Below are 26169 nucleotides of genomic sequence, written 5' to 3' on the forward strand. Positions count from 1 at the left end.
AAACTTGACTGATCCCACAGGCAACCACCGCAGCTAAACGAATGGGCCATTAATATGCGCGTCAATCATCTTGAAGAAGTGACGGTGTCGGTCGTTTTCTTTTTTTCCTTTTGTCACTGAGCTTATGCCTCCCCGGCATTTTAGCATTACGTGTTGCTTATGCTTAACCAATCTGTATCGGTTATTCCACTTCTGTATTGCTTACCCCTTCCTAGGTGTACGCGCGGAGGTTCTGCCCATGCGGCCTCGGCGGCTGCTTTGACGCAGATATCGCAGCCAACTCCATACGAATAACATTTCGTTGATTCGGACAGAGCTGGAACACCGGCGTTGATAACGGCGCTAAAATTTGGCAATAGCTGCCCGGTGCTCACAGTTATGAGTTGACGAACATAGCAACTGCATCGGCATGTATACGCGAGCCGTGGCACCCGGCCTTGCGCGTGCAGCTTCCCCCGCCTACCTCGCTTAGACTCACTGAACTCATAATAAAGTGCAGAGATGCGTGATCCGCGTGTTTACAACAAAACTCACAACCATTCACTGTACCCGCCTCTAACTAAACGTCGCAGCCCAGGGTCACGTCGGTCATGTGCCCAATGCCATTGCTGGAAACATCGGACGGCTCCGTTGCGTTCGCTAGCTCCTCCCGGATGCAGTAAACATCGTTTGCGGCGTGTAGCTGGCGACCACGTTTTCAGGTTTTCTTATATGAAAAAGAAAACGAGCCAATATATCCCATCTCTCTAAAACCGTTAAAACGAGCGCACTGGTTTGAGCAGTCATCGCAGCGTAGCACGGGCGGTACGGGGAAGGGCGCAAGGCGATGACAACAACATCCGATAAATGCCTCCAGTGTAGATGGCGCTAGTTGTACAGGCGCTGGTGTCGCCACCATACCAGCGCACGGAGCCTATAGCGCCAGATTCCTCTAAGAAACTCTATGGCCTCCAGGACATACCGTGGCGCCACCTACGAGTGACGTCTGCTACAACACATTTCCCGTGCGTATGCGGAAACGTGTTTTTTGTTGTTGTTGTGGCCACCGTCTCCCCCCTCCTTGTGGATTCGATGCAAATTACCTAAAAAAGTGGTCTGCAGACCGAACAATCCAGGAAAGCAATCAGCGACTCTCTTGTTCCCGGTGACACCGCCGACCGACAGCTCGTACGCAGCCAGCTAACGCCAAGGACGACGCAACTGATGTCGAGAAAAGTACGCTGTAAATTGATTATAAAATACTTGTGACGGGACATGTACGAGACTGTGGGAGCATGGAAACACATTGTAACAGCGACGGAAACTCGTCGCTCACTTTCTCAACGCGCGTACTGTTCGCATTGCCTGGTAAATAAAATAAATGACTACGCGAGAACGGTGATCGGATTGCTTCGCCGCACATGCACATGCTATGATCTGCAGTTTGACTTTGAGCAGTGCCTATTTCCCCCTACAATGTTTTTTTATATTTATGCCCGGATATTTGATTAACGATCACTGATTTAGTTTGTACTCTGCAAGGCTGATATTTTTACTTTTCGCGACAACTTGTCCGCAATGTATGAACGGTATGAAAGCGAGTTTTCAACGCCTTTGAGCGGGTTTGTACATGGCTACATATAGTTTTCATTAGGACCTCGGCGTGGGAATTTATAATTGCAACGTGGCCTTTTGTCTGTTTACAGCGAGCGGGCCTCCATTTCCCTAGCATCGATTTCGAAACTCACGACTGCTCACAGACGTCGTTAATGATTTGGGGTAATGGGGAGTTTTAGAATAGCTAGGAGAACCGAGCGTTGAGGGCCCCCAAGAAGTTAGGGAAACCCAAACGCAACACGCGCGCGCGCGCGCGACGTGAGGGTCTTTTCCAACAGCTCGCAGCCGGCTTCCGGTGCACGTAATCGTATGTTGGGAACTTTAGGCTTAGCGTCGTGGCAGATATTTCATCGCCGCTATCGTTACAGTTGCGAATGACAGTCCCTAACACAACTTCTCACCGCACTGTCACCACCCTTCTCGTATGTATCTCCGCGGTGAATGCCGTTTAAGCGATCGATTATCAAGATGCCTGCCACGGCCTCGGCCGATACTTCCGCGGGACCGACCTCCGCGGCCGGTCGGCGTAAATCTCGGCAGATATTTGAGCGTCGTTTCGAAAGGCACAGCGGATCACTCTACCTAGCACAATTTTTCACCACACTAACATCCACTTTAACCAATCCGGAACTCCTTTTCCACGACTTGTGTGATTTTAAAAAGCGGCGGCAAGTTGCTGCCGCGACGTGCGTCGGTTCGAACCGCTCCGTCGGCCGTGCGGGCAGGCACGGAGGGTGCGTGTTCGGAGCGTTTCTGCGAGCAGTAAACGCTTCATTATTTCCTGCTTGAAACATTAGCGATCCCCGTAGTCTACATTATTGATCGGGGAAACAAGCCGTCTTATGCTTCGGTCGTATAAGCCATACACCACCACGCTCAAGTTGTTTGCGGAGAGTGCGCCACAGTTGATACGCTTATAAAGTCCCCATGAGGTCAAACTGCGCTTGACGTCCTGAGAATTAACTTCAAACGACGAAAATTAACATGACAATACTTTTAGAACGCGCTTCCTAAACGGAGTGTCACGCGCTGCAAGTCAACTACGCAGCCAGATAGGAACATTATAAATTTGCGCGCGCGGTTGACTTTTGATACTTGTCCGCAGCAGACTTGGCGTATGCGCAACTTTTTATCATAAGAAACTTAAAATCGCATACACTAGCTGAAAGCGTGATTTAAAGTACAGCTTTTGATACCGTTCCGGAAGAAATATTACCGGCGTCGCCCCATTCCCGCGAAGCCGGTCCTGTGCCGAGCGCGCAGAGTCGAAGCTAGGCGTCAGCTTCTATATCGAGAAAACAGGCCTTCGGCGCTGTCGGTTTTGGCAGTAGGCATCACGATTCCCGGTAATTGTATGCAAGGTAAAACAGTTTTGAAACCTTGCCGAACGCCAGAAAGCATTGTTTTATATCACTTTATATTGTCATGGCACGAAAGTATGCCAGCATGCACTATGGGGTCAAAAAGTGCAGGTTGAGTTTCCAATAACCTACGGTGTGTATAGGTGCGTGCTCGTTTTATACCAGGCTTCTAACCAGTATGGAGGCTTATTGAGCAAAACGAGTCCCGTCTATGGTAAAAATACAGTGACACTATGCTTTTTCGGACCTGGAGGGATATTTCGGTACACTTCCCGCAGCCATATCTTCTCAATATTACGATATGCCTAAAAGTAAAACTACACTCAAGAGGAGCAGGAGGAAGACAAAACATTATTTAACATTAAAATTGAACTGGTCAAGTAGGTGGGCTTCTTAGTCCAGGACAAAAGAGTAAGAGCAATTTTCTTCAATTCAAGGAACGTTAGGATTTTTTCTTTACGCCTCCTGAAGGGGTTTGGGAAACAATAAAATGCTGCTTGGACGTATTCATCGGTTTCAATTCTTGTTATGCTGAAAACCGGTGCGCATACGAACATGGCGTTCGTTAGCGAGTATATCAAGCCCTCAAAACCGTAATCATGTCGTAACTGTTCAGGTCTAGATTCGGTTAGTTACGATAGCGATGGTTACAATAGAAATTCGGGGCGCAAAAGCCGCCTTCAACCACTCGACAACGTTTTCTGGGGCGCGATCGGGGTGGCGTAGAATGAACCTTCTCATTGCATTTTCATGGGAATGAACAACGAACGCTGCGGATATGCACCTTCTTGTACGCGGCCATAACAAAATCCACATTCTGAAGAAGGTAGTGTATGCCTTACAGCCCAAATAAAATATCGACACGAAATTTGTGAGCTTACCAAACATCCCGAAACCTCCTAATAAGACGTTTGTGACGGTGCGGAAAGATTGTGGTGTTGGGCACAGAAAAAACAATTATCTAATACAAGACAACGAAAGAAATAAAAGACAGCCTTTTTATTTCCTGCTGCGCGATGCGCGTGTGCGACCCTATGCTTGGAGCGTGCCATTATATCAGAAGCGCATCTCAAAAATACTTTAGGGAAGCCTACAAATTTTTAATACTTATTGAGGATCTCTGAGCACTGAACCTCGCAAATAAGCTAGAAAGGACGAGTTGCCCACTAACTACCTTCTGAGCGATGCTCCAGAAAAGTTGTTCCTTCGCTCTTTGTGTGTTGCACACTTGTGCTGGATACATCTTTAAATTATTCTGAGAAGTCAGAAGCTGGCAAAAGAACTGTATTACTGCAAATACTTTTTTTATTGCGCTGAAGCATTAACGCGGGCGATTTCTAGCACGGGCACTGCTGCCCCTCACAAGCGGACGACAGCGGCGGGGGTGTAGTAGTGGCGCGAGTCCCTAGCCGACGTGAGAGCCAGGGGCGCCACTCAAACGTCTCACCGCCAGTAGCTTTGAAATTGCTTCCAGACGTGAAGGAAAAAGTGAAAACGTTTATCGGAAGTGTTACAGGGTCCCTTTAAAGGACTTTGGTAAACTATGGCTCCTGCGCGTTCAGCAAAAGGTCGCTGATGCTTTATGCCCCAACCACCTTGCTGGGTTTTCTTTTTTTTTTCCCTTTTCGATCATGTACCAGCACACCCAGTTTTCTGCAATAAAGGGCCTCTGAAACATTCCCGACAAGCGTTTTAACTCTTTCCTTCGCGTCTGGTAACACTGCGAAAGCTTTAGTTATCGCCAGCACGGGGCGGCACTGCGGGATTTGCTCGTCGCAGCAGATACGCCATTCGTTTCTGCTTTGCTTTTTCTGGCGTTCTTTTTACAGTAGCTATCGGATGCGTTCACTGCTACAATTGCAGGAAAGCCGGTCCATAGCCGCTACACCACTCGAATGACGTAACTCTAGCGGGCGAGGAACGCCAAGACCGGCAAAGAGAAAGATCTTTTGAGCAAATTTCTAGGTTATCTGATGGGCATACAGCCTTAATTTTTGGCTGAGGTTCTTCTAAGTAATCTAAGTACTGGATGCGTTGGTTGACTAAGTTCTGTAAGCATTCAAGATTTAGAAAGAAGTTTAAGAAACTGTTGCATGGTTCCTTGAAATAAAGCAAAAAACGATACAACGATAGCCCGGTTTCTTACAAACGACTTCTCCACCTATCTAAGCCTGCGTCTTCGTGGGGAACCCTCTCTTTTTAAAACGCGATCCTACACTTTATCTCTCATTTCGTTCCGGAAACTATACTTGTGATAGCAAGAAGCGGGAAGAGAAGACGGCACAGAAAGGCTTTTCTTGTCACCTACCTCCCATTTTTGTTAGTTTCACCTTTCAAATTAAATGTACCAATCCAGCTAACAGGTAATATGAAAGCCCTTGGACCTCGAGAAATCCTTCTCTTTCGTACATGCAATCAGCTGCCGCTCCTGATACTCAGGCGATTATAACAATAAGGACAAAGAAAAGTGCCTTAATGCTACGGTCCATTTATAGTGGAAAGAATAACTGACACTAACGTCCAATTCCTGAAAAGTTACACGGGTTGCTTCATCGACATGCCAAGATGTCTTCTGCCATTATCTAACGTGGCTTAGAATTAGCGCTGAAATCAAAATTTTATTCCGCGGTCCCGGCCCGCGGCCTGGGAGCGGCGGGCAGACAGATGAATGTCTTTTGAACAAGATAAACGTTCAGTGTTCTGCCTTTTCCACCCAAGTGAACAACATATTAGTCGGGGACGATGGCGGAGTACACCAAAAATATTGCTGCAAAATAAATACATTGGTTGGGCTTGCGGCGACTTTTGTTCGTTCCGACATTTTATTTCCATAAAGGTCACCTGTTTTGGGCAGGTCTTACTGTTTGATTAATGAAGCTCTGGGGAGCCCAATTACGGGGAAGCTAGCCCGTAAACTGCGTTACAGGTTACGGGTTAGCAGGAACTCTTAAGAGAAAAATACTGAAAAATGGAAATTTTGCGTCAATAAACATTCAAAAAAATTTTGAGGAGATAATTCTAAATTGCCTCAGCAGCTCGCATATCTTGCCACACCACCCATTATTTTAATGTCTCCAGGCTACGTGATTACACCAGACCGTGTTCTACCTCATTCTGTTTTCGTACAACTTTTGACTCCAACGGCCTATCCCCTGATCTTGCCAACATCCTGTGCCTCTAAATATTTACTCAGGATATCTTTGCCCAGAGAAGAATTAATCGTATTACATTTATACACAAGCAGCATAGGTGTTACATTGTTTCATTCAGTTCCCAATTGTTATATGGTAACAGCTGCAGGGGGTTTTAAGGAAATCAAGTGATATGACATGCTTAAAACAATGCAATCGAAAAAGCGCTAATATTCGAGCGTTGAAATATTGGTTACTCTAGAACGTAAAATGTGTTCGAGATATTGCCTTTATATTTGCCACGATATTTGCATTTTTCATTTCTTTTCTCTATTGAACACCTTTTGATTGGTCAACTTCCCTCTAAAGGCATGAACAGTTTTTTTTTTCACCACTAGTCACCACCAGACGACCGGAAAGCTTTCGTGTCATCTAGTGCTGGACAGACACCTTGCTTGTCCTGTTTGGTTCTCTTACTTAAATTCCGTAATTAAATAATTCATGTTCTTCTCGCCCAATCACCCCGAGTGGGTATGCACTATTTTTGGTGAGGCAACAACTACATCCGGGGATCACGGCTCACATAGCTCTGGCGCATTCCGAGGCGTTTTGCAGTACCAGCATGGCCGACGACGTCGAATTCGCTTCTTCCTCGGCCGCCGAGCTGTTGCGTCAGAGAGGAGTCCTTCAGTGCTTCGTGCGGGAGCGCCGAAACATCAAGATGTTGATGATTATGGTTGCGGTCACATTGGGCATCGTGGTCATGGCACTCCCCATCGGTCTGGCCATCAACGAGCGCTCAGGACGTGAAACCGCTTTTGGCCCTGAACACCCAGTCATGGTTCGTCTAGCGGCCGACGATTTCGACTTCGACAAGCTGAACGACTCCGTGTACGGTGGTCCGGGTTCTCCTAACGTAATGGACATGCCTGGCTTACTGGGGTTCGTGAGCCGTGCCAGAAACGAGACGCGCCGCCTACGGGACGAGTACGAAGAACTGGACAAAATTTGACTTGGAAGGTATGCCGTGAACTACTAAAAAACAAACTTCATTTCAAAGTGGTCTTTAACACGTTACGCAAGACTTCGCATGAAGAACTTGTTTGTGGACTCGCGCTAGGAAGTAGTAAAAGCCGTCGAAGGAGGTTGCTTTTATGTCATGTGCGAAATGCTTCTCTCTTTTTATTTTTCTTTTCCGACAATATTTTTCGCCTCCTTTAAGAATGAACAAACATGTTGGTAGTGTTACTTATTTGTCAGGAACAAGGTAAATATTACGGCGGCGTTAACCGCTAGCAGTAAAACGAGTAATTGCGTGGCTATTTCATTCTACCCGGCGAAAAACCACTTTAGCAAATTTCTCCGTAAACCCGCGAACATAGGGGAAACCTCCGCTGTTGCGATTTTACAAACACTCAGGGTGTGCTGACGTCTCTTTTACACTACGTTCGGGCAATCTAAATTCCGCACGCGCTGAATTAAAACTGCATCATTTGGCGAATCTGCATCGTCGTTAATCCTATTTGAATTCGACGGTGGTTCCGTGGGAGGGATGCGCCAGACCTTCATCCAATCGCTAATCTAACTCACGACCAGTGGGAGAGGGAGCTTGCCAGCTCAGAACTCAGCAAGCAGCTTTGGCTCGCTCAAAGGGCGAAGGCGGCGGGCCGCACCGACAGAGTCCTTGCTAAATAAAGTTTCGCTCCTCCTTCTCCTACTACAAGCGGATATCAAGCACATGCTTTGGTTTAAGAGTACCTCCGATTCTTAGCAGCTCAAAATCTAAACAAATAGACAAAATAAAAAACCGCGGAGGTGCTTAAACGGAACCGAATGCACAGCTGATATGCTAAATGAATACTTTCATTCCGTATGCTCTACGGTTGAACGGGACATCCCGTCATTTGGACCTTCCATATTTGATAATACCTATCTATCCTTTGAAGGCGTCTTTTCTCTGCCATTGAACCTTAAAAAAAGATATTCAGGTGGCCCGGATAATATTCTCATTGCTTTTTTTGCACCGGTATGCCGACCCCGTGTCATATATTCTTGGTGCAATTTTTGGCTCCTGTTTAAAACTGGCTATCACCCCAAATGATTGGCGGGTCGCCCGGGTAGTTGCAGTTCACAAAAAAAGGAGACCGCTTACAAAAAGAAAACTACCGCCTGATTTCCCTTACTTCATCCTGCTGCAAAATACTTGAACACATCCTGGGGCATTTCATCGCCGAATTCCTTGGACGTAATAAACTGCCATCAAATCGCCAGCATGGATTTCCCAAAAACCTTTCAACAACCACACAGCTTACAACTACTATTCATGAGATCGCTTCAACCCTTCATCCAGCTGGACACCCGCCGCGGTGGCTCAGTGGCCAAGGCGTTGCGCTGCTGAGCACGAGGTCACGTGTTCGATTCCCGGCCGCGGAGGCCGCTTTTCTGATGGAAGCGAAAAGCAAAAACGACTGTGTGTACGAAATTTCGGCGCACGTTAAAGATCCCCAGGTGGTCAAACTTAATCCGTAGCCCTCCACTACGGCGCGCCTCATCGCCTGCGTTGCGTCGGCGCGTTAAACCCTACAATCAATCACTCATTCAGCCGGACAGATTGATTTTTTTTTTATTTCAGCAAAGCTTTTGGTCGTGTATCCCATAGTAAACTTCTAAACAACAAACTTCACAGATCTGGCCTTCTTTCTTTTATTGTTAATTGGATAGAGCAGTAGTAGTACTACCGCACTCAGTTTGTGGATGTCGATGGGTACCCGTCCAAGCGTTTGCCTGTTACGTCTGACGTGCCTCAGGGGAGCGTCTTTGGACCCATTCTTTTTCTCATGTATGTAAATGATATTACTACTGCCGTGTGTCCTCATGTTCAAATGAGGTTGTTTGCATGTTTGATTTTCAAAAAAGTGGCATGCCAGAACGACCAAATTTCTTTAAACAGCCTGTTTATGCCCACTGCATAAACAAGCTGTTTAGGCACAAGCATAAACAGAGTGCACGAAGGCCTCGCCCATAGATTTCCAATTATCTCGGTCCTGTGCTAACTGCGACCAATTTATCCCCGCAAACTTCTTGATCTCGTCTGCCCATCTAACTTTCTGCCGCACCCTGCTACGCTTGCTTTCTCTAGGGATCCACTCTGTTACCCTTAATGACCAACGGCTGTCTTGCCTTCGCATTGCCCTGCCCACGCCCATTTCTTCTTAATTTCTACTATAGTATGTCCTGAACACGCGTTTGTTCCCTGACCCACTCCACTCTCTTGTTGGTCCTAAAGTTACTCCTATCATCTTCCGTTTCACTGCTCGCTGAATCTTCCTCAATTCAAGTTGAACCCGTTGAATGAGCCTCCAAGTTTATGCCCCGTAGGTGAATACCGGTAAGATGCAGCTGTCATGCACTTTCTTCTTCAGGGACAATAGGCTGTCATTCATTATCTGAGAATGCCTGCCGAATGAACTCCACCCCATTCTTACCCTTCTAATTACGGTATGAGCCTCATGGTTGGGATCCAGGGTCACTACTTGGCCTAAGTAGATCTGAAACCGCTCTGCCCTCCCGAGGCTATTGAGCGTTGCTTTAGTTTTCTGCATAATAATTTTCAGGCCCAGGATTCTACTCTGCATTCCCAGTGCGGTAATCATGCTTTGCAATTCGTCCCCCTAGTTACTTAGCAAGGCAACGCCATCAGCATATCTGAGGTAACTGAGTTGTCCTCCATTAATCCTTATGCTTACCTGTTCCCAATCCGATGTTCTCAATAATTTTTGTAAAGATGCTGTGAATAACATTGGAGATATTGTGTCTCCTTGTCTGACGGCCTTCCTTTACTGCTCTCCTTTACACCCTTTACACTCTTTACCCCCTTTACTGCTCTCTTTATGGAGAGAAGTATACTGTGAATAAAATAAAAATAAAATAGCCAAAGTTGATAGGAGTGTAGACGCAGAGGTGAACGGGATATGTATATCGCGGATAAGGCCTTTCATTTTGTCGGCGATTATCTGGTGTCAAAAGGAGGGGTAAATGCCTCTACTTTATGATGGAAACTGCGAAGAAAGGCGCGATTCAGTCTTTGGACCTAAGCCTCCACTTTGAACATGACCACGCTTTGGTTGTCGTATGCGCCAAGGACAGTAAACCTATTGCTGAGTTACGGCCCTAACCATTCGAAGTTGTTAAAACATGACATAGCCATCTTGTGCCTGAAGGCTGTGCTGAACAAGTCCTGTGTGCACATGATGCAGACCAGTTTCGAAGCGCAGACGGGCTTTGCAGTTACCTTGCTCTAATCGATGTCCGACCGAGTGCTTGGGTAATGAAGCGCTTGAGCAACCGGTCCTCATGCAGGGAGGAACAGGACGGGAGAAGGAACGTGGCAGCGCTACATTGTGTACACGACGTACCGCATTGCTTGAAAAAGGTTGCCGCGCGCTATAGAATTGAGTTTGTCTTTGGGGCCTAGGAAAAGCTCGTAAGGATCTGTGGAGTTGTAGCAAGGAAGATAAGTGACACATGCAGCAACGATAACAAATGCGTCGTGAAGCACCAAGACCCGCAAATGAAATGCGAAACAGGTGCTGTGTGCAACCTCCAGATTTCATGCTGGAAGCAATATGTAGAGCAAACCAGTCGCTGCATGAGTGCGAGACTGCGCGAACATGAAAAATCAACAAATGGAACATTAAAATTAAACCTCGCACTGCATTGCAAAGTGTGCAAATGCCAACCATCTTGTGGGAGTGCGACGGTAGAGTTCGCGCTCAGAGATGACTTAATTTCGAAGCTTTGAAAATAAGGAAATCGGAGACACGCGCGTGGCCCAGCCGTCAATTACACTCCATGCGAATGAGATCAGCTTTTTGGAGGCAACACTCGAAGGGTCACGCGGGATTGTGAAATAAAAGCAGACGTTATCATCGTGTGCTTTGCGCGTCTATTACGAAGTAAGGATCACGTGTTTTTCTGAACTAAACAGTTGATAGAAAGCGCTCGTGTTGTCTACCTCTTGTGTTTGGTCTTTTCGCGCTTTGAATTGTTGGTTAGGCTATGTTCAGGCTACTGACGCAAAAGCCATATCGTGATCTATGGACGTAAAAAAAAAACAGCGTGTCACGCAGTTCGGTTGGCTGAGACGTGAAATGACGTCACTCTTTAAAGTTATTAGGACAGTTGCGGCAACAGTCTGAACCATATTCTAACAATACCCGAGGACACTTCACCTTTGAGATGGACGATGCAGTTTACGCACATACGAAGACCAGTGAATTCACATGGCTCTAACTTTGATAGCACTCCTGAAGAATGGCTAAGAATTCCATTGGGCAGCACAGGGGCTCTTCATGCCCCTCCTATCCACAACTTCCAGTTTCACGTGGACCTTTCAAATTTTCTCCGAGCATGACATCCCCCATGGCTCAGGGTCTTTTGCGTTCGTTTTAATTACGCCTATTTCATCCCGTCTTATCCAGAAGAGCTAACATCTACCAATTCATCTATTTCTTTAGAAAGAGGTTGCTTTCAGGGGGCTGGAAAAAAGTGTCGTTTACCACTTCTTTTTCCGAGCGGTCGCTTAATCCTGCGGGTTAAGAACTTGGTAACACTGATTATTAACCCGTTACCATTATAAAATTGCAAAACACCTGCCCAATCAGCTTAAAACAGACCGAACACAACCTTTGAACAGAGGTCTTCGTAATCATGATAGTCATCACAACAACAACACCAACGTTTCCATCATCATCAGCGGCCCGTTTGCGTCCAGTGCAGGTCAAAGGCCTCTCCCATGTTCCCAACTGTTTCTGCATTGCGATGCCCTAGTCCATTCTTTGCCTCCCAAATAGTTTTACGCCATAGGCTTTTACGAAAGATTTGTTTTTCGTGGTTGGTATCAGCACCCCGACAACTTATCCAAGATTAGTACATTCAGCCACCTCTTCAAGGATATCATTATTTACGCCAAAGGAGTCCTTTTCTGTGCGTCTGTTTATGCATTACTTTTGACTTTCTGAATATTCATTCTGAGCATCATTAGACAGCTTTTTGTTACAGCTGTTGCAGTACATCCAGCGTCTGCGTTTCCTTACGCGGCAAATTGGGTTTCTCCCTTTTGGGCTCCGGGGACGCCCTCCTGTAAAATGCTTAAAGATGACCTGAAAAGGAACTGAAAATGCAGATAGCGTGCACAAAAGAAGCCCTCGATGTCGGGCCACATCTAAATACTGCATGTGTGTAACAGGACGAAAACATCACTTGTATTTAGGCAACACAACAGATGCCACGTAGGGCAACTCCCCACAACTTATAAGGGTTGTCGCCCCAGCGCGCACGATTGAGCCCATTACGCCATTATAAACGACAAAATAATTTATTGCTCGCGAATAAAGGCACAAGGCTAGTCACAAAGCATGAAGAACTACCGGTTAACAAGGTCTTCTGGACGACAAATGTCTGGAGATGGCATTGCACTAAACGTACGGCAGCAAATGATGGTACACTGATCGCTAAACAGAATGACTCAGTCTACTCTCATTCACATAAAATCTACCATGAATAGGTGGTTCGCCGCAGCAGAACAGGTAAATAATGACACAACCTTTTTTTCCTATACGCCAGGGCTGATTGTGGTCTCCACTTTAAAGCTTGCTATAGCCTATAAGTTGTGAGGACCACATTTGTCCCCATTTCTTGCTAAGAGCTAGTAGGCCGGCAGCCCGGCGGGGTCTCGACTTCGCCTGCGTCCGAGCTCGTCTTTGGCACCTTCCGGTGAGTCGATTGGACCCACAGCGGCGTCCGCGCGATACCACGTGATGGATTGCGGCTCTGGTGCTCGTTTTCTGGCTGACTAACCCGGGGATACAGCCCATTTATAGCAGCGAACCCCACAAAAAGTGCGTGAAAGAAAAGTTGTATAGCTTATCAATGCAATGGGTTTTACGTGCACGTTACGCTTTAGCAGATATACACAGACAGTCGACGTTGTGATAACTTTATAACTACACGGTAACGAAAATTTTCCGCTTAGTACATATAAGGCTTTTTTTATTCCAAAATAAGGCAAATCCACCTAAAGCGAAATTGAGAAAAAAGCGGAAGTTTGTTACAGGACCTAAATGCAACGCTGTCAAAGCTATTATAAGATGTTTTACATGTCGGCTAGGGAAAGTTTATGGCCACAAGTAGTCAAAAATTATGCTGTGAATTCGAGCAATATTGGGATGGTAAGTTTGGATTTGGCTCAAATTGAATTTAAACACTCAAGTTGATGCGTAATCCTTATTTTATTTACATTGACTTTCAAGAATGGTGAGATGGAGGTTTGGTGGTAAAGACATTAAACATATCCAACAGGGCTCCAACAACAGCAGAACTATACATGGAGAAGGTGAGTCCTCTTGGCACTATTAGCAGCTCTTTTCGAATTCTTCTGTTGGACAACTTTCTTGGGCACGCCTGAAGGCACTCACGAAGAAGGCAAGCTCTTCATTGCCTTGCCATGAATTTCCAAAACGCTTCACAAGAAGGCTGCTCATATTTTAACCTTAAAGAAGCACTGACACCAATTTTCGGCGTTATAATTATTGCACAGTTCGCTTCCTTCAATCAACAGAATAAATACCCTGGCTGAAATATGAGCGGCCTGCGACGCGAAGAACATAGTTTAATTTGATCTGATTTATCGCGCCGACGGAGCAGCACGCGGAGCGGCACTCAGCAAATGGACATCAGCGTGACATCATCCAGTGAAAGCCAAAAGAAGTGACGCGGCAGCGCTCGTCAAAAACTCGTGACGTCACTTCATGCGTGCGGCCCCACGAGCAGCGAGCGGGCGCAACGCCCTCTCAAGCGGGCGCCGGTGACGTCCGCACAAAGCGGTGAGGTACATAGTTCAAGCCGAAACGTCTTTTTAGCCTTTTAACTAAGCCTTTGGTCGGCGATAACCACTTTCTTCAACTATGTATCTTTCACCCGACCAGACGAGTTTTCGTCAAACCTTAGATTTCAAAGTGGTGAGGTCAGTCAGGGATTCTGTCATATGCGCCGTTCGGGATGAAAGTGCGGGAATTTGAAACAAACGATTTTCAGGCCGTTCAGTGTAATTAACTATCGCGCGCTGAAGTATTTGAAGTGCTGTTTCAGGTTCGCCAGGCCATTAAGCATCGATAAAAGAATAAAAGTGTAACATAAAATTTTCGTGTCAGTGCTCCTTTAATGAAGTGGTTCGTACCTCAAGGTGGGGACGGAGATTTGCCAGGGCTTGTAAGCGGCAGCTATTTAGTTAAGTACTAAAAAGGTAAATATGGGAGCAAAAAACATAAATATAACCAGAGTTACTGCTTAGGGACAGGGGAGACGAGATGAAATGATTGTTTCACATCTCTCAGTTTCATTGCGTTCACTTATTCCGTTCACTTTGACGTCGATGTCTGGCGACAGATCTTTCCCCGATCTCCTAATCGCCGTCTGAATAGATGATAAGCCAGCCAGAAAAAAACCTTCTGAAAACATTAACGAAACAGTCAGAACAGTCAAACCAAAAGCAAACTCCCATTGGGCACATGGATTTGGCTAATTTTCATCCGTAAAACAGCAGTATCTGGCTCATTTTCGATATGAACTACGATCTGCGTACAGGTTTGAAGGGCGTTCTCACCTATTTTCTTGCCACCTCTTTTTAAGGGGAAAGTTGCCGAGTTTTTCTTGTCCATGGAATGTTTCTTGTTCATGCAATCTGACTTAGTTTCAGTTTGTGGTTCTGGCTCATTTCGAAAAAAAAAAAAATACCTCCTCATATCTATACATCAGTGTCGAGCCGGGACCGAACCGATATTTTTTGCCGGAACTGAACCCGAACACGAACCGTTATTTTTTGAGCACGCTGAACCCGAATCTGAACTGAACCGAACAAAAGAAATAACGGTTACGGGTTCACGATGAAAGGGTTCGGCCATCCCCGTTTGGTAATGCGCGGTCAACTCCATTCGGGGCTTTTGTCTTTCACGCACCATCAACTTCGCAACCACCAATGTTGCAAAGGTATGTGCTGATAGCGCGAGCAGAGTGCAAGGCTGAGCAAAAGAAATGTCACCCTGTGTAATGACTAGAGACTGGATTTTAGGCGAATGCCTATTTTGTTGCTCCCACTTCTATCGCACCATTTTGCTACATGAGCATGATTTAGAAGTTAAGAAGTGCTTTGTGGGGTTTTATAGTGCCTATAAATGTCTATTTTAGCATCGGTGTCTAACTGCTTATATATGCATATAATTGCCTATTTTCCAAAATCGGTGCCTGTACTAACACTATTAGGCCTTAAGTTTCGCTTTTGAGTGCAGTTTGAGACCGATATACATGTTACCGGGCATCATTGATAGTTCGGAACTCTATGGGGTTCAATTTCATCCTCCAGTTATACCAGTTCCCGGAAAACAACCGCTGTTGCACTGTTGGCGCCTAAATCGCCTAAATGACCTAATTCAAGTGGTCCGTGTGCAGGGGGCGGACACGCGTTGTGATTGAACCCCATCTTCCCGCTGGTTTATTTATCCTCCTCGTCCTTCCCTTCCCCCGTACGAGGCGTTCGAGCTCTCCCTTCTGAATAAGTTCATTCTTTCATTCATTCATTGCCGTAAATACGGGTCGCGCACGTCCTCGTTTAAAATTTTTTGCATTTATGAAAAAGTTTATGGTGCTTGTATACTTACTACGTTGGAGGCCTCAAATGCTGTTTTGCCTGCTTATTTTTCACGCCTAAAACGCGCTGTTTTAATGCCTAAAAATCCAGCCTCTACTGATGAAAATCGCAATTTGTAACGTGATCGATCTGTTCGCAGTTGGCTATATTTGAGAAGAGTGAAGCCTGCCTAGCCATACTTACACGCAGCGGCTAAAGACCCAAGTACACAAGGCCTTTTGATCACTGTGACTGAACACTCCATGTCGCGCATTTATACCTGATCTCGCTAGGTCTTTCAGCAACGAGCCACACCATTATCGCCAAGCCATGATCGAACATAACTTTGAAATAAGGCTCGTATCATTCATTACACAAGCCCATGGTGATACCCTACCGTTGCCTTTACACTAATTACCCAAGAAGTACACAACTACTTCGTGTCCTAATCATGGATATTATTTTACGCAAGTTGCACTCGGCGCGACAGCAACTGCAATTAAATCGCAATCGGCCGTTACCAGTTTGAGAACTGTGCGTGGTTTTATTTCAGGGACATCAGTACAACGCTAAAATCTAAAGCTATCAATGAAAGTGTTTGTTTGGCTCATTTGCAGCCAAGGAGGAATTTCTTAACTGGGCGCGTGAAAGTTACTCGCAATTTATTTCAGTCGCATATATCTTTCCCTTCCAGTTTCAGTTTATTAAGTTTCAGTTTATTGTTGCAGTTGAAATGGTACAGTGCATAAATAACTCTAGGAGGTCCCATAGTCATAGACTGGGGAGGGACCTCCTACCAACAAGTACAAACGAAAAGTACACCTAACGCGGTTAACAGCAGTAACAATCGTAAAAAACACAAACAACATGATTATACAATCAAGCCAAATATTGTTACTAAAAACCAAAAGTAATATACAAAAAGGTAATTAAAGGGGCATATTCATCTACATACCACATATGCAAGTACATAATAACAATCGTCATGCCAAAATAATCCGACGAAGCTGCCTCTTAAAAGACTGAATTGCAGGAGACGATTTAATGTTTGGGGGTATTGAATTCCAGAATGAAGTCGCCAAAAAGTTCGCAGTTAGTTTGCCGTAGTTAGTGCTAGATTTTGGTAAAATATAATTTTTGTGGTGTGAGAATCGGGTGCCATCAAAATGCGGGTTTCGATCTAAAGAAATGGGTACGTTTTTTTGACAAAAGTTATAAGTTGGACGCAAATAGAATATTTATTTAAATCATTAATTGACAAAATATTAAACCTGTGGAGTAATGTTAACGCATTACATGAAAAATGGCTGTAAGTGATTATTCTTAAAGCTTGGTTTTGTGTGTGCTGTAAAGGTGCCGAGTGAGTTTGATATGTGTTGCCCCAAAAAGAAATGCAACATGAGGTATGGCTGTGAAGGAATGCATAGTAAAGTGAGACTAATATGCGTTCATTAAAATAGGGACAGACTCTAATTAGTATTCTCAGGCCATAGGCCGTTTTACGGGTTGATAAAGATATGTGACTGGTGAATTTCATATGCCTGTCGAGTTCAACACCGAGAAATGTGGCATGATCAGTAGCATGAAGTAAATTTGGCCAAAGTTTATGGAGGGCTTTCCCGGAACAGTTTTAAGCAGGGATGCAAAATCGTGAAGTTTGATTTAGTGCCATTAATATTCAGCATATTATCACCGCACTATTTAACGACTTTAGCGGCATCAGCATTGAGGTGAGATATTGGGGAATCCAAACATGAGTTAGAAGAATAAATTGTCGTGTCATCAGCGTACAAAATACAACTAGAATGTTTCATTTGGTCTGGAAGGTCATTAATGTATGCAAGAAATAAAATGGGTCCAAAAATTGAACCTTATGGTACTCCAATGTTGGTTAGTCTAGTACACGAATGAGTATCAGAAATATAGACCACGTGCTTTCGATCACGTAAGTAATTGCGTATTAGGGAAAGCGCCGGACCACATACACCTAACGCATTTCATTTAGCAAAAAGTATGTGTGATTTAAAGAATCGAACGCTATAGAACAATAAATAAACAGGGCACCCGCAAATTTACCTTCGTCAATGGCTGTTTTAAGATGATCAGTTATAGTAACGAGAGCTAATTCAGTAGAGTAACCAGGTCGAAAGCCCAATTTATTAGATGACAGAATACTAAATTTTGAGAAAGAGCAGGTTAAATGGCTAGCAAACAGCTTTTCAATTAGTTTGGTGAAGAATGACAAAATAGCAATGGGGCGATAGTTTAATAATGAATTCTCGCTACCCTTTTTGAAAACGGGAATAAGTTTGGCTATCTTTAGGCAACTAGGAAAAACGCCAGTTTTTAAAGCTATGTTTATTATGTTTGAAAGTGCGTTACTGATAAGATGTGCTATAAGCTTTATAAGAGAAGAATAAAAGTTTTCTAAGCCAGCACCTGTGTTTTTTAGACTGAGAATGGTCATGCGCACTTCATCTGGGGAAACAGGTCTGAGAAAGAAACTGTGTGGCAGACGATGATAAGCGTTGGCAGTTGGAAGCGAAAAATGTGGCTGATCAGGATAGAAGGAAGCCACAAAGGCATTGTCAATGGCTGACGGATTATTTAAGATTTGCTCATCAACCTGAATTACAGTTATAGGAGGGGGGTAAGGGGGGTTGACGGTGCCTTATTTAAAAATTCCTTAATTATTTTCCAATGTTTTCTTGAATCGTTGCCAGCACGGTCGATTTCTTTTTCATAATACTTCTTCTTAGCCTCTTTAAGTAGCCTACCCAAAATATTCGAATAGCACTTGTAACGCGCCAGCAGGGTCAAATTGAATGGCTTCTTTTTTGTTTTTTTATAAAGATTATCTTTCCTGCGCACGCATTCTAGAAGACTATCGGACATCTATGGACACCGAGGTGAAGCAAACATTTTCTTGCTCGTAGTTATTGTGGTCGACTCAGAAATAGCGTTAGAAATTATGCTACAAAATGTTTCAAAAGCGAGTTCAGGATCATTTTGTGCCGTCACAGGGCACCAATCAGAATTAGCAATTTTGTTAAGAAATGAAGCCTTGTCTATATTATTTCTTTTAACATGCATATCCGTATTTTTGACATTGCACTCTATTAGGACAAATATTGGGTAATGATCCGTAAGGAAACTTCATTGACACCACATCCAGGAGTAACCAACACCAGATCCAGGAGTAACCAGCACCAGATCCAGGAGTAACCTGCTTATGCTTAAATTTCTGCCTTTCTACAGAAAAAAACATTACATATGCGCAAAATAACGTTAATGTTCGGGCTAGTGGGCGGCACTCCATTTGACGAAGAACTTCTAGCGCGAAAAAAAAAAAAAAAACGACAGGCGAAGAGACGTGACACGTGTTAGGTCCCTCTTCGTACGCAGTTTTTTTTTCGTCTTCGTTCGATGGTGTACGCAATCAACTGAAAATGGTGCCTTCACTCAAGTTTATTGGCAAAAGATGACAGATGTACAACTTTTTAAACAAAACATTAAGTTGTATAAAAGAAACTTTAAATGCTACTTAGCCTCGAAGGTTGCAACACACGCAAATGTTGACTCAGCGGTACACACACTGCGCCACTTCACGGCAGCTCAAGACTTATTTTGTCACTCCCACAGCTGTATCGGCAGCAAGCGTAGCTTTACTTTTCAATATTGTCGTGTGTAACGAGCCGAACTGGTTTCAGAGGAGTGGTGTTGGAGACAACACGGCATAAACCTCGTCCCCAACAGCAATCCTGCCATCTTTGACGTGTATTGATCCAATGCCCAGCAAGGGTTTAGACTGGTACTTCTTTAGTCCTAGCTCCGACCTGTCGACTCTGTACCTGCGAGAAAAAAGTGCGGTTGTGTGAGGATTGGAACTCCGACTCCAGTGTTCTTTTCGCACACTTACTTTCGAAGCGTCACCAGCGGTTCTTTGTTAGTCTTGATGCCAGCGCCTTGGTTGACGGTCGTCATGACACACCTGTACATAAACGACAAGGTGGACGGCACAAACGTCACGTAGCTGATAACAGAAGCTGGAACGCAGCTGGGAGCATAAAATTTTGATAGCCTAAATCCCATGTTCTGAATCATACCTCCACTCGAGGAGACCCTTGAAAGCGATTTTTGCATGTAAATGCACTGCGATATCACCCACTCAGCCGAGTAAAGGGAACACATGGAGTAGAGGAGAGCTCAGAATACGGCCCTATATTATGAAACTTTTTGCGATTTTATTTGTGCGCACGCAGTGTGGCCTAGTCTACTTTCAATGTACAATGGAACGGATGTCCAAACGTCCTGCACGTGATACAGGAACGCCCACACTCTCGCTCCTTCCGTACATCCCCATCCTGTTCCCATGTGGATCGGATGCGGATTTTGCCAATCCAGTCCAATCCGACTGGGTGGGCCAACCCAGAACAACGCTGGCACGGCTGCACCCGGTAGACCTGGACTAAGGTTTTCGTCGCCAGCTTACGGCCGAATAAACGTCCCGCTCATAAACATGCACGTAATGGGAGGCAATATATGTACGGTTGTAAGCCGTATTTAGACATACCTAAAAACCACCACTTGGGCAATTTAGTTGTGAACGGCCACCATGCAGACACCCGCAATTCAGCAGACATCATCGCAGCCTTAGCTATTGAAAGCCTGCACTGCTGCTGGCTACAGCAGGCACACGTGGCAACGGAGTACTGAGCGAACTGTCACAGAAGAATTTTGTCGCATACTTGCTTACCTCACCTAGCTTTCAGAGCCCGGATAAAACCCAGACCCGTAGTCGGTGCGTTAGGATTTTCAAGGTTTATAACGAGATGATTTCGTTGCAGAACGACTCACGCCGGTGACATCCGAACAGTTTTTTAAACTAGCTATGCGGGTATTGTAAGCTTTACAGTTTGCAGCTACATCGGGAAAGCCGTTTTGTGATGGGCATTAAAACATAGTCGAGCATTAAGAGCAGAAGGCCCCACGCGCATGGTTAGAAAGGTCACTTGCCAGCGCCATGCATACGTGTTCGCGGAAAAATCTTTCTCACCTATAACCAATAAATTGTTTTTCTTCAAAAAATAAAATGAAATGTTCAACAACAAACCTACAACGGGAAAGCTTGGCTATGACAGGTTTAAACCCGAGGTAAATGAAAGGCGCGAAGGTCAAAAAGCGTAATTTGAAGAAAAGCCAATAGATGCGTTTCAAAACAAAATAAACAGCAAAGTGCAGAAAAAAAAGTGCTACATACAAAATGTTCCAAAGGGCAGAGGGGAGGGAGAGCGTCTGGTGAACCTAGCTAATACAAAGTTGTTTAGCTACAGTCACCGTGGCTGACCACACCTTGTCACTAAAAGGACACGAAGTCACTTCAATTTACACACACCTTGCACTGCGCTTCACTTTCACTTTTACTATATTTTCACCCAACTATCATCCGCTTTACAACGGTTCCAGGTTTCAACACCACAAATTTGGAGCTTGCGGATAGGATTGCGTCTCGGTGCGAAAGATGGTGGCCGGTGACAAAGTTAAACCTGTGGTAAAGGGCGTGCGACAAAGTCCACAAGGTCTACAAGGATTCGCACCGCTTTGGTGTCAACGAACAAGGGTGGTCGCGAGGTGGTCGTAGTCGGAGTCTGTTCAGATGCCGCAAAACCCTGAATGTACAGTCGCCCACAAACGTGACACAAATGAAGGAACGCGTGGCTTCGACTGCCTCTGGCGCCACTACGCGACAGGCATCCGGTGCAAGATAATTCTCATGGTTTGCTTACGGTGGCTAGCGGTAGCTGGCGCGCGCACAGCGCTCTGATTTCATCGCCCCGTTACGTGGGGGTTTCTATGCTTTTTGCTTGCAGATATGTCCCCGCAGAAACGGGTTGCAGGTTTCTATAGTGCGAACCCTAAAGTGTAACCAACTTTTAGTGGCGAAGCTCCTTAGGGGCTGGGGCTGTGGGCGTCTCCAGTCGTAGTCGTCGTAATCGTTGTCTCATGTAGTCACGAAACTAAAATGCCGAGAAACTCGTTTACGCCTCGCGCTAGAACGTAACGCATACTAAAAAACACCGGAGGAGGAGGATGAGGAGTGAAACTTTATTTTGATCAGAATAAAAGAGAGCTAGGGCCTGTGGCCCTCCGCACAGGCGCAGTCCCTATTCCGGGACCCCATTGGTCAAGGCCGCCGCTCTCGCCCGTCGAACTAGAGCCCTTTGAGACTCCAGCCCCGAGCAATTGAGCAGGGCTGCCTCCCACGGCTCTCTGGTTGGGGAAGGGTTGGGGGATAACGCAGGGTTGCGTTGCAATGCCCACACCATGTGGAAGGTGTCGGACACCTCCCCAGAGTGCAGACACCGCCCATCTGTTTTAAATGCTTTGCTACTGCACCGCACATAAATCTGTTCGCCTGCAGGCCCCGCAGTATAGGCCTCCTGCGCTGACCAGAAGGCGCTGCGCAAGCGGCTTCCGGGCAGTACTTCCGGGTAGTACAAAGCTGCGCGGGTCCCATAGGATCCCGTGTTGACAGAAGCAAAATGAGCTCGACGCTCCCGATTATTTTGCGACGTGGTCACCAGCTCATCCCCGACGCGTCCGATCTATTTCGGCGATCAACTTGGCATCAGGGGAAAAAGCTTTGCAGCGCTAAACACGCTTACAGCGCCTACGAAAGTGCCGGGACCGTGACGGCGTCTGCTACTCGCAGGTTCACCGATCGATGGTCGTACGAAGTGAAATTTTAAGTGAAATTTCTAGTTTAAACTGATACTCTAGGTGACAAAGACTTCTCAAAAACAGCCCATGGAGGAAAAAAAAAAGCTTAGGAGAGGCCCCCAGCTATCCCCGCGCATTGGCAAAAGTGTGGAGGAAGTCACGTGTTTTCGGCGGCCATTGGAAGTCGCGTTAGCAACGGCGTCCAAGCAACGGCCCGCCCGCCGTCCGCCAGTCATGGAGGAAAGGCAGCGCCTGCCTTGTCGTCCGATTGCGAAGATTGCTGCTTCGCTTTGCTGCGCTGTGGTCTTGCGGAACTCGAAAAGGATGCTGCGAGTTGCGCCAGCTGCGCCGATGTGAATATGTCATTTAATTTCTACTTGCAAGTGCACCTTGTACCGCGTCAAGCTTTTGCTCCGGCCGCGATCACGACGCGCCTATTGAAGTGCAGATATCGTGAACGCGCCGTCCCGTCGTACGCGCGGACACCCGTCAGGTAGATTTTCGGGAAGTGATACACGGTGTGCAGTACGTAGGCGACTTGCAACCGAACGATTCGCAACTCAATTTTTTGGTTATCGCCGCTGCATGTGGTTTGCTAGGCCGGCAATGCGCGGCAGTGCCTTTGCAATTGTTACAAGGTAGATTCCCAGTTGATATAATTCCATCGTCCTATTACCTTAGTAGGTGTCCGTCTGTGGACAGGAAGAGTGCTGGATCTGGAATCTGGATCTTTTTGTGGTCTCGCTCTGGATTTCGCTTTTCAACTCTTCAGACTGCGAGGTTAGTGTATGAACGTTTTCAACTGATATCACCTTGAATTTATTGACACTGAGACAAGTTGAAACTTGGCGAAAAAAAGTTTATTTACGCCACCTACCCTCTCCTTTTTTTTTGCTCAATAAAAGGTTTTGCCTCCTCCTCCTGCTCCTCCTCCTCCTCCTTCGCAAAAAATTCTATCGAAGGCATGCGAACAACGGTAAAAACATTCCACAATTTTTTAGCTTGAAATCTGCATGAAGTGCTGCTTACCTATATATATAGAACGGCCGTTTAATTGACTAGTCATCTCTGGGAATGCCAGTGAAACTGCAACGCAAACTTGGGCCCTTTCCAGTCCGGTAGCCGCACGGCGTTCGCCCACTGTTTGCGGCGTTCTCCATCGCTTGGGAACCTATAAACGGCGGCGATAGCAAACAAATGATGAATGCACACCAATGTACAGCAATACTAGTCAGCGGAATGATGCAATAACCGGTGGAAAGTGACGACAAATTCCTTGGGTACCGATCGCGACTTGCAGCCTGGCACCGAGCATTACGGCATTGTTAGAGCGAGCCGCTTCGCAATACTGCTCACACCTAAGGCCGTGTAACGGTGTAACCTCGCGTTTTGGTTCACGGTCACGCGCTGCAAAACGGCCTTCTACCTGCCTATCAGCTGATTTCCGCCGGCTCGGCGCTGGCAGATGCAGACAAGAGAGGCGATACAGGACGGAGGAGGCGGAGAAGGTGCACCGAGAGAGAGGGAAAAAGAGTCCGCCATTCGACTTACAAAAATGGCGTTTCCGGCTGCGCTGGGTGTGACGTCAGGGCCTCTCCTAAGCTTTTTTTTCCTCCATGAAAACAGCCGATCAAAAAAGAAGAGGGACGCAATCGGCGATGATCCCGCTTTAAAAAGCCAGCGAATCCGGCGGACCGCAGGCTTGCCTGCTGCGGTGCGCCGCTCTTTTGCGCACCTGCACACTATGCGTGCACTTTCATTAAACAGTGCTCGTTTGCGTCGCCGTTACAAATACATGCGGCAGCGTTAGCTTGCCGTTTTGTTGCGTGTCTCAGTGACAAAATGCCGCGACCGTCAGAAGCGTGAAATATGTTTTGCGATTCCGAAATTAGTGGCCGTAAAACAAAGTGGTCGGGCGAACTAAGAGGTCGCTCGCTTTCCTTGTTTGCTCTCACTTTACTTAATTACGCTCTTGAAGCATACATTCCCAGTTCGCACTTAATAGCCTACAATGAGGGTCAGCAACGGCCGAGTTCCATGCAGCCGACACGGCGGAGGGCTGGACGGCAAATCGGGTGGGACGGGGAGGAGGGCTTTGAATGCAAAGAGAAAAAAATTCAGCGAATTTCTAATAATATTTGACAATAATCTGGCGAAGTGTGAAGATGGGGGGGGGGGGGGGGGGGGGCATTCAACTGGAGGACTGTTATTCTCTGTTCTTGTCTCGCTGTCTAACTCCATTTGAAGTCAAAACTGGCGTGTCGGCGTTCAGATTCGACGACCCCTGCACTAGAAAACCAACACAGTCAGTGATGATCGTATGTAAATATTCGGTGCCCCGCGCCGTATATGCGGCTTTGTTATGTTATGCTGTGTTATGTGATGTTATAGAAGTACACATCTCTGCAGGCAGCGGGCGCGTGATTTGGTGCATGTTTTGCGTCCTTTAATAGCGCTTAATTTGTTTATTTGGCGCTATTGCCCCACCTACTCGCTGGTATACATGTACCCTGCCCTTCGTAAATCGTGCGGCGTAAAACGTTACGCAAGAATAATTTAGTTTGCGAAAATACGAAACAAAATTTCCACTCGTTTCAAAGGCGGTGCCAGGCCAGCAGTGTCAACTGAGTCGGCTGCGCAATTCTTGCGTTCGTTTGCATGCTCGCGCTGAAGCAACCTTTTGCAGTTACCTCAGGATATAGGATGAGCAGCGTTCCGTTTTAAAGCAAAGCTTTTTACGTCTACCCCCCAAGGGTTCTTTCCCGACCGTTGGTGTCACCAGAAAACTTCAGCGAACAAATAAAAGAATTTACTGGCACCGCCGGGAATCGAACCTGGAACTAATAGACTAACAAAGCGAGAGCCCGTTGTCTTACCGATATAGGTACGAGCCCACGCGAGGACGGGGAAAACAGGTGGTGTACTCACCAAGCACATCTACGGGTTTACCTTCTGCGTTCTCGCTGAATGCCACGTGAAAGCGTCACGCGACCACTCACGCCCGTCTAGCGGCCCTGTGCGCACCTTGCTCATGTGCTAAGAGTCACACAAATTATAGGAAGCTCACACCAATGCATGGCATCTAACTTCTAGTACGCCAATGTGCTAAAGCCCGTGGCCTTCAGTGTTCACGTATAAAATCACAGCTCCTTGTCGTCCGCCCTCACACCAAATCAAGGAATACATTCAAATACCCCTTTATGGCCAGGCCATCACTCCAAGCCCCAGCATCAAGATCCTGGGCCTACATCTCGAGGCTAACACCAAGAGTGACGTCTGCTTGCAGCGCCTCAAAAAGAGCATTAATCAAATCATACACATGATCAGGCGAGTTGCCACCAAGAAGCGAGGCCTAAAGGAATCCGGTACCTTTCGATTAATTGAAGCTTTTGTCCTCTCGAGAGTCACTTACGTCAACCCCTGTCTTCTTCTCAACAAGGAAGACATAGAGATGCTTTATATAATGATTAGAAAGGCGGTCGAGCAGGCCATTGGTCTTCTCATGAGTGCGTCCACACAGAGGCTGCTTAGCACGGGGCTCCACAACACGGTGGAAGAGCTGATAGAAGGCCATCTTTCTAACCAGAAGGTCCGACTCAGAACTGCGCTGGGTAACCGCATGCTTCACCAGATTGGCTGGGCAGCCCAGAATGTCACTCCGCTTGACGTACTCCCAGAC

The 26169-nt window shown here is 46.2% G+C and overlaps 1 protein-coding gene across 4 annotated transcripts in view; it reads right to left on the bottom strand.

Moving 5' to 3' along the window:
• Positions 1–16470: 16470 nt before the first annotated feature.
• Positions 16471–26169, bottom strand: part of LOC144142586 (mitochondrial amidoxime-reducing component 1-like) — a 140705-nt gene continuing 131006 nt past the window's right edge. For 2 of the 4 annotated variants that reach the window (XM_077674191.1, XM_077674201.1), the window contains exons 7-8: positions 19690–19761; positions 19176–19621 (exon numbers count right to left, since the gene is read on the bottom strand). In XM_077674191.1, the coding sequence (XP_077530317.1) occupies positions 19477–19621; positions 19690–19761 (217 nt within the window). In that variant the 3' untranslated portion in view covers positions 19176–19476. Of the gene's footprint in view, positions 19622–19689; positions 19762–26169 lie in introns of all 4 variants that reach the window. The other 2 variants (XM_077674231.1, XM_077674209.1) reach the window with 2 other exon arrangements.

Source organism: Haemaphysalis longicornis, unplaced genomic scaffold (assembly GCF_048455015.1).
Source record: "Haemaphysalis longicornis isolate Haplotype H1 unplaced genomic scaffold, Haemaphysalis longicornis Haplotype H1 scaffold_1, whole genome shotgun sequence".
Taxonomy (NCBI): Eukaryota; Metazoa; Arthropoda; class Arachnida; order Ixodida; family Ixodidae; genus Haemaphysalis; species Haemaphysalis longicornis.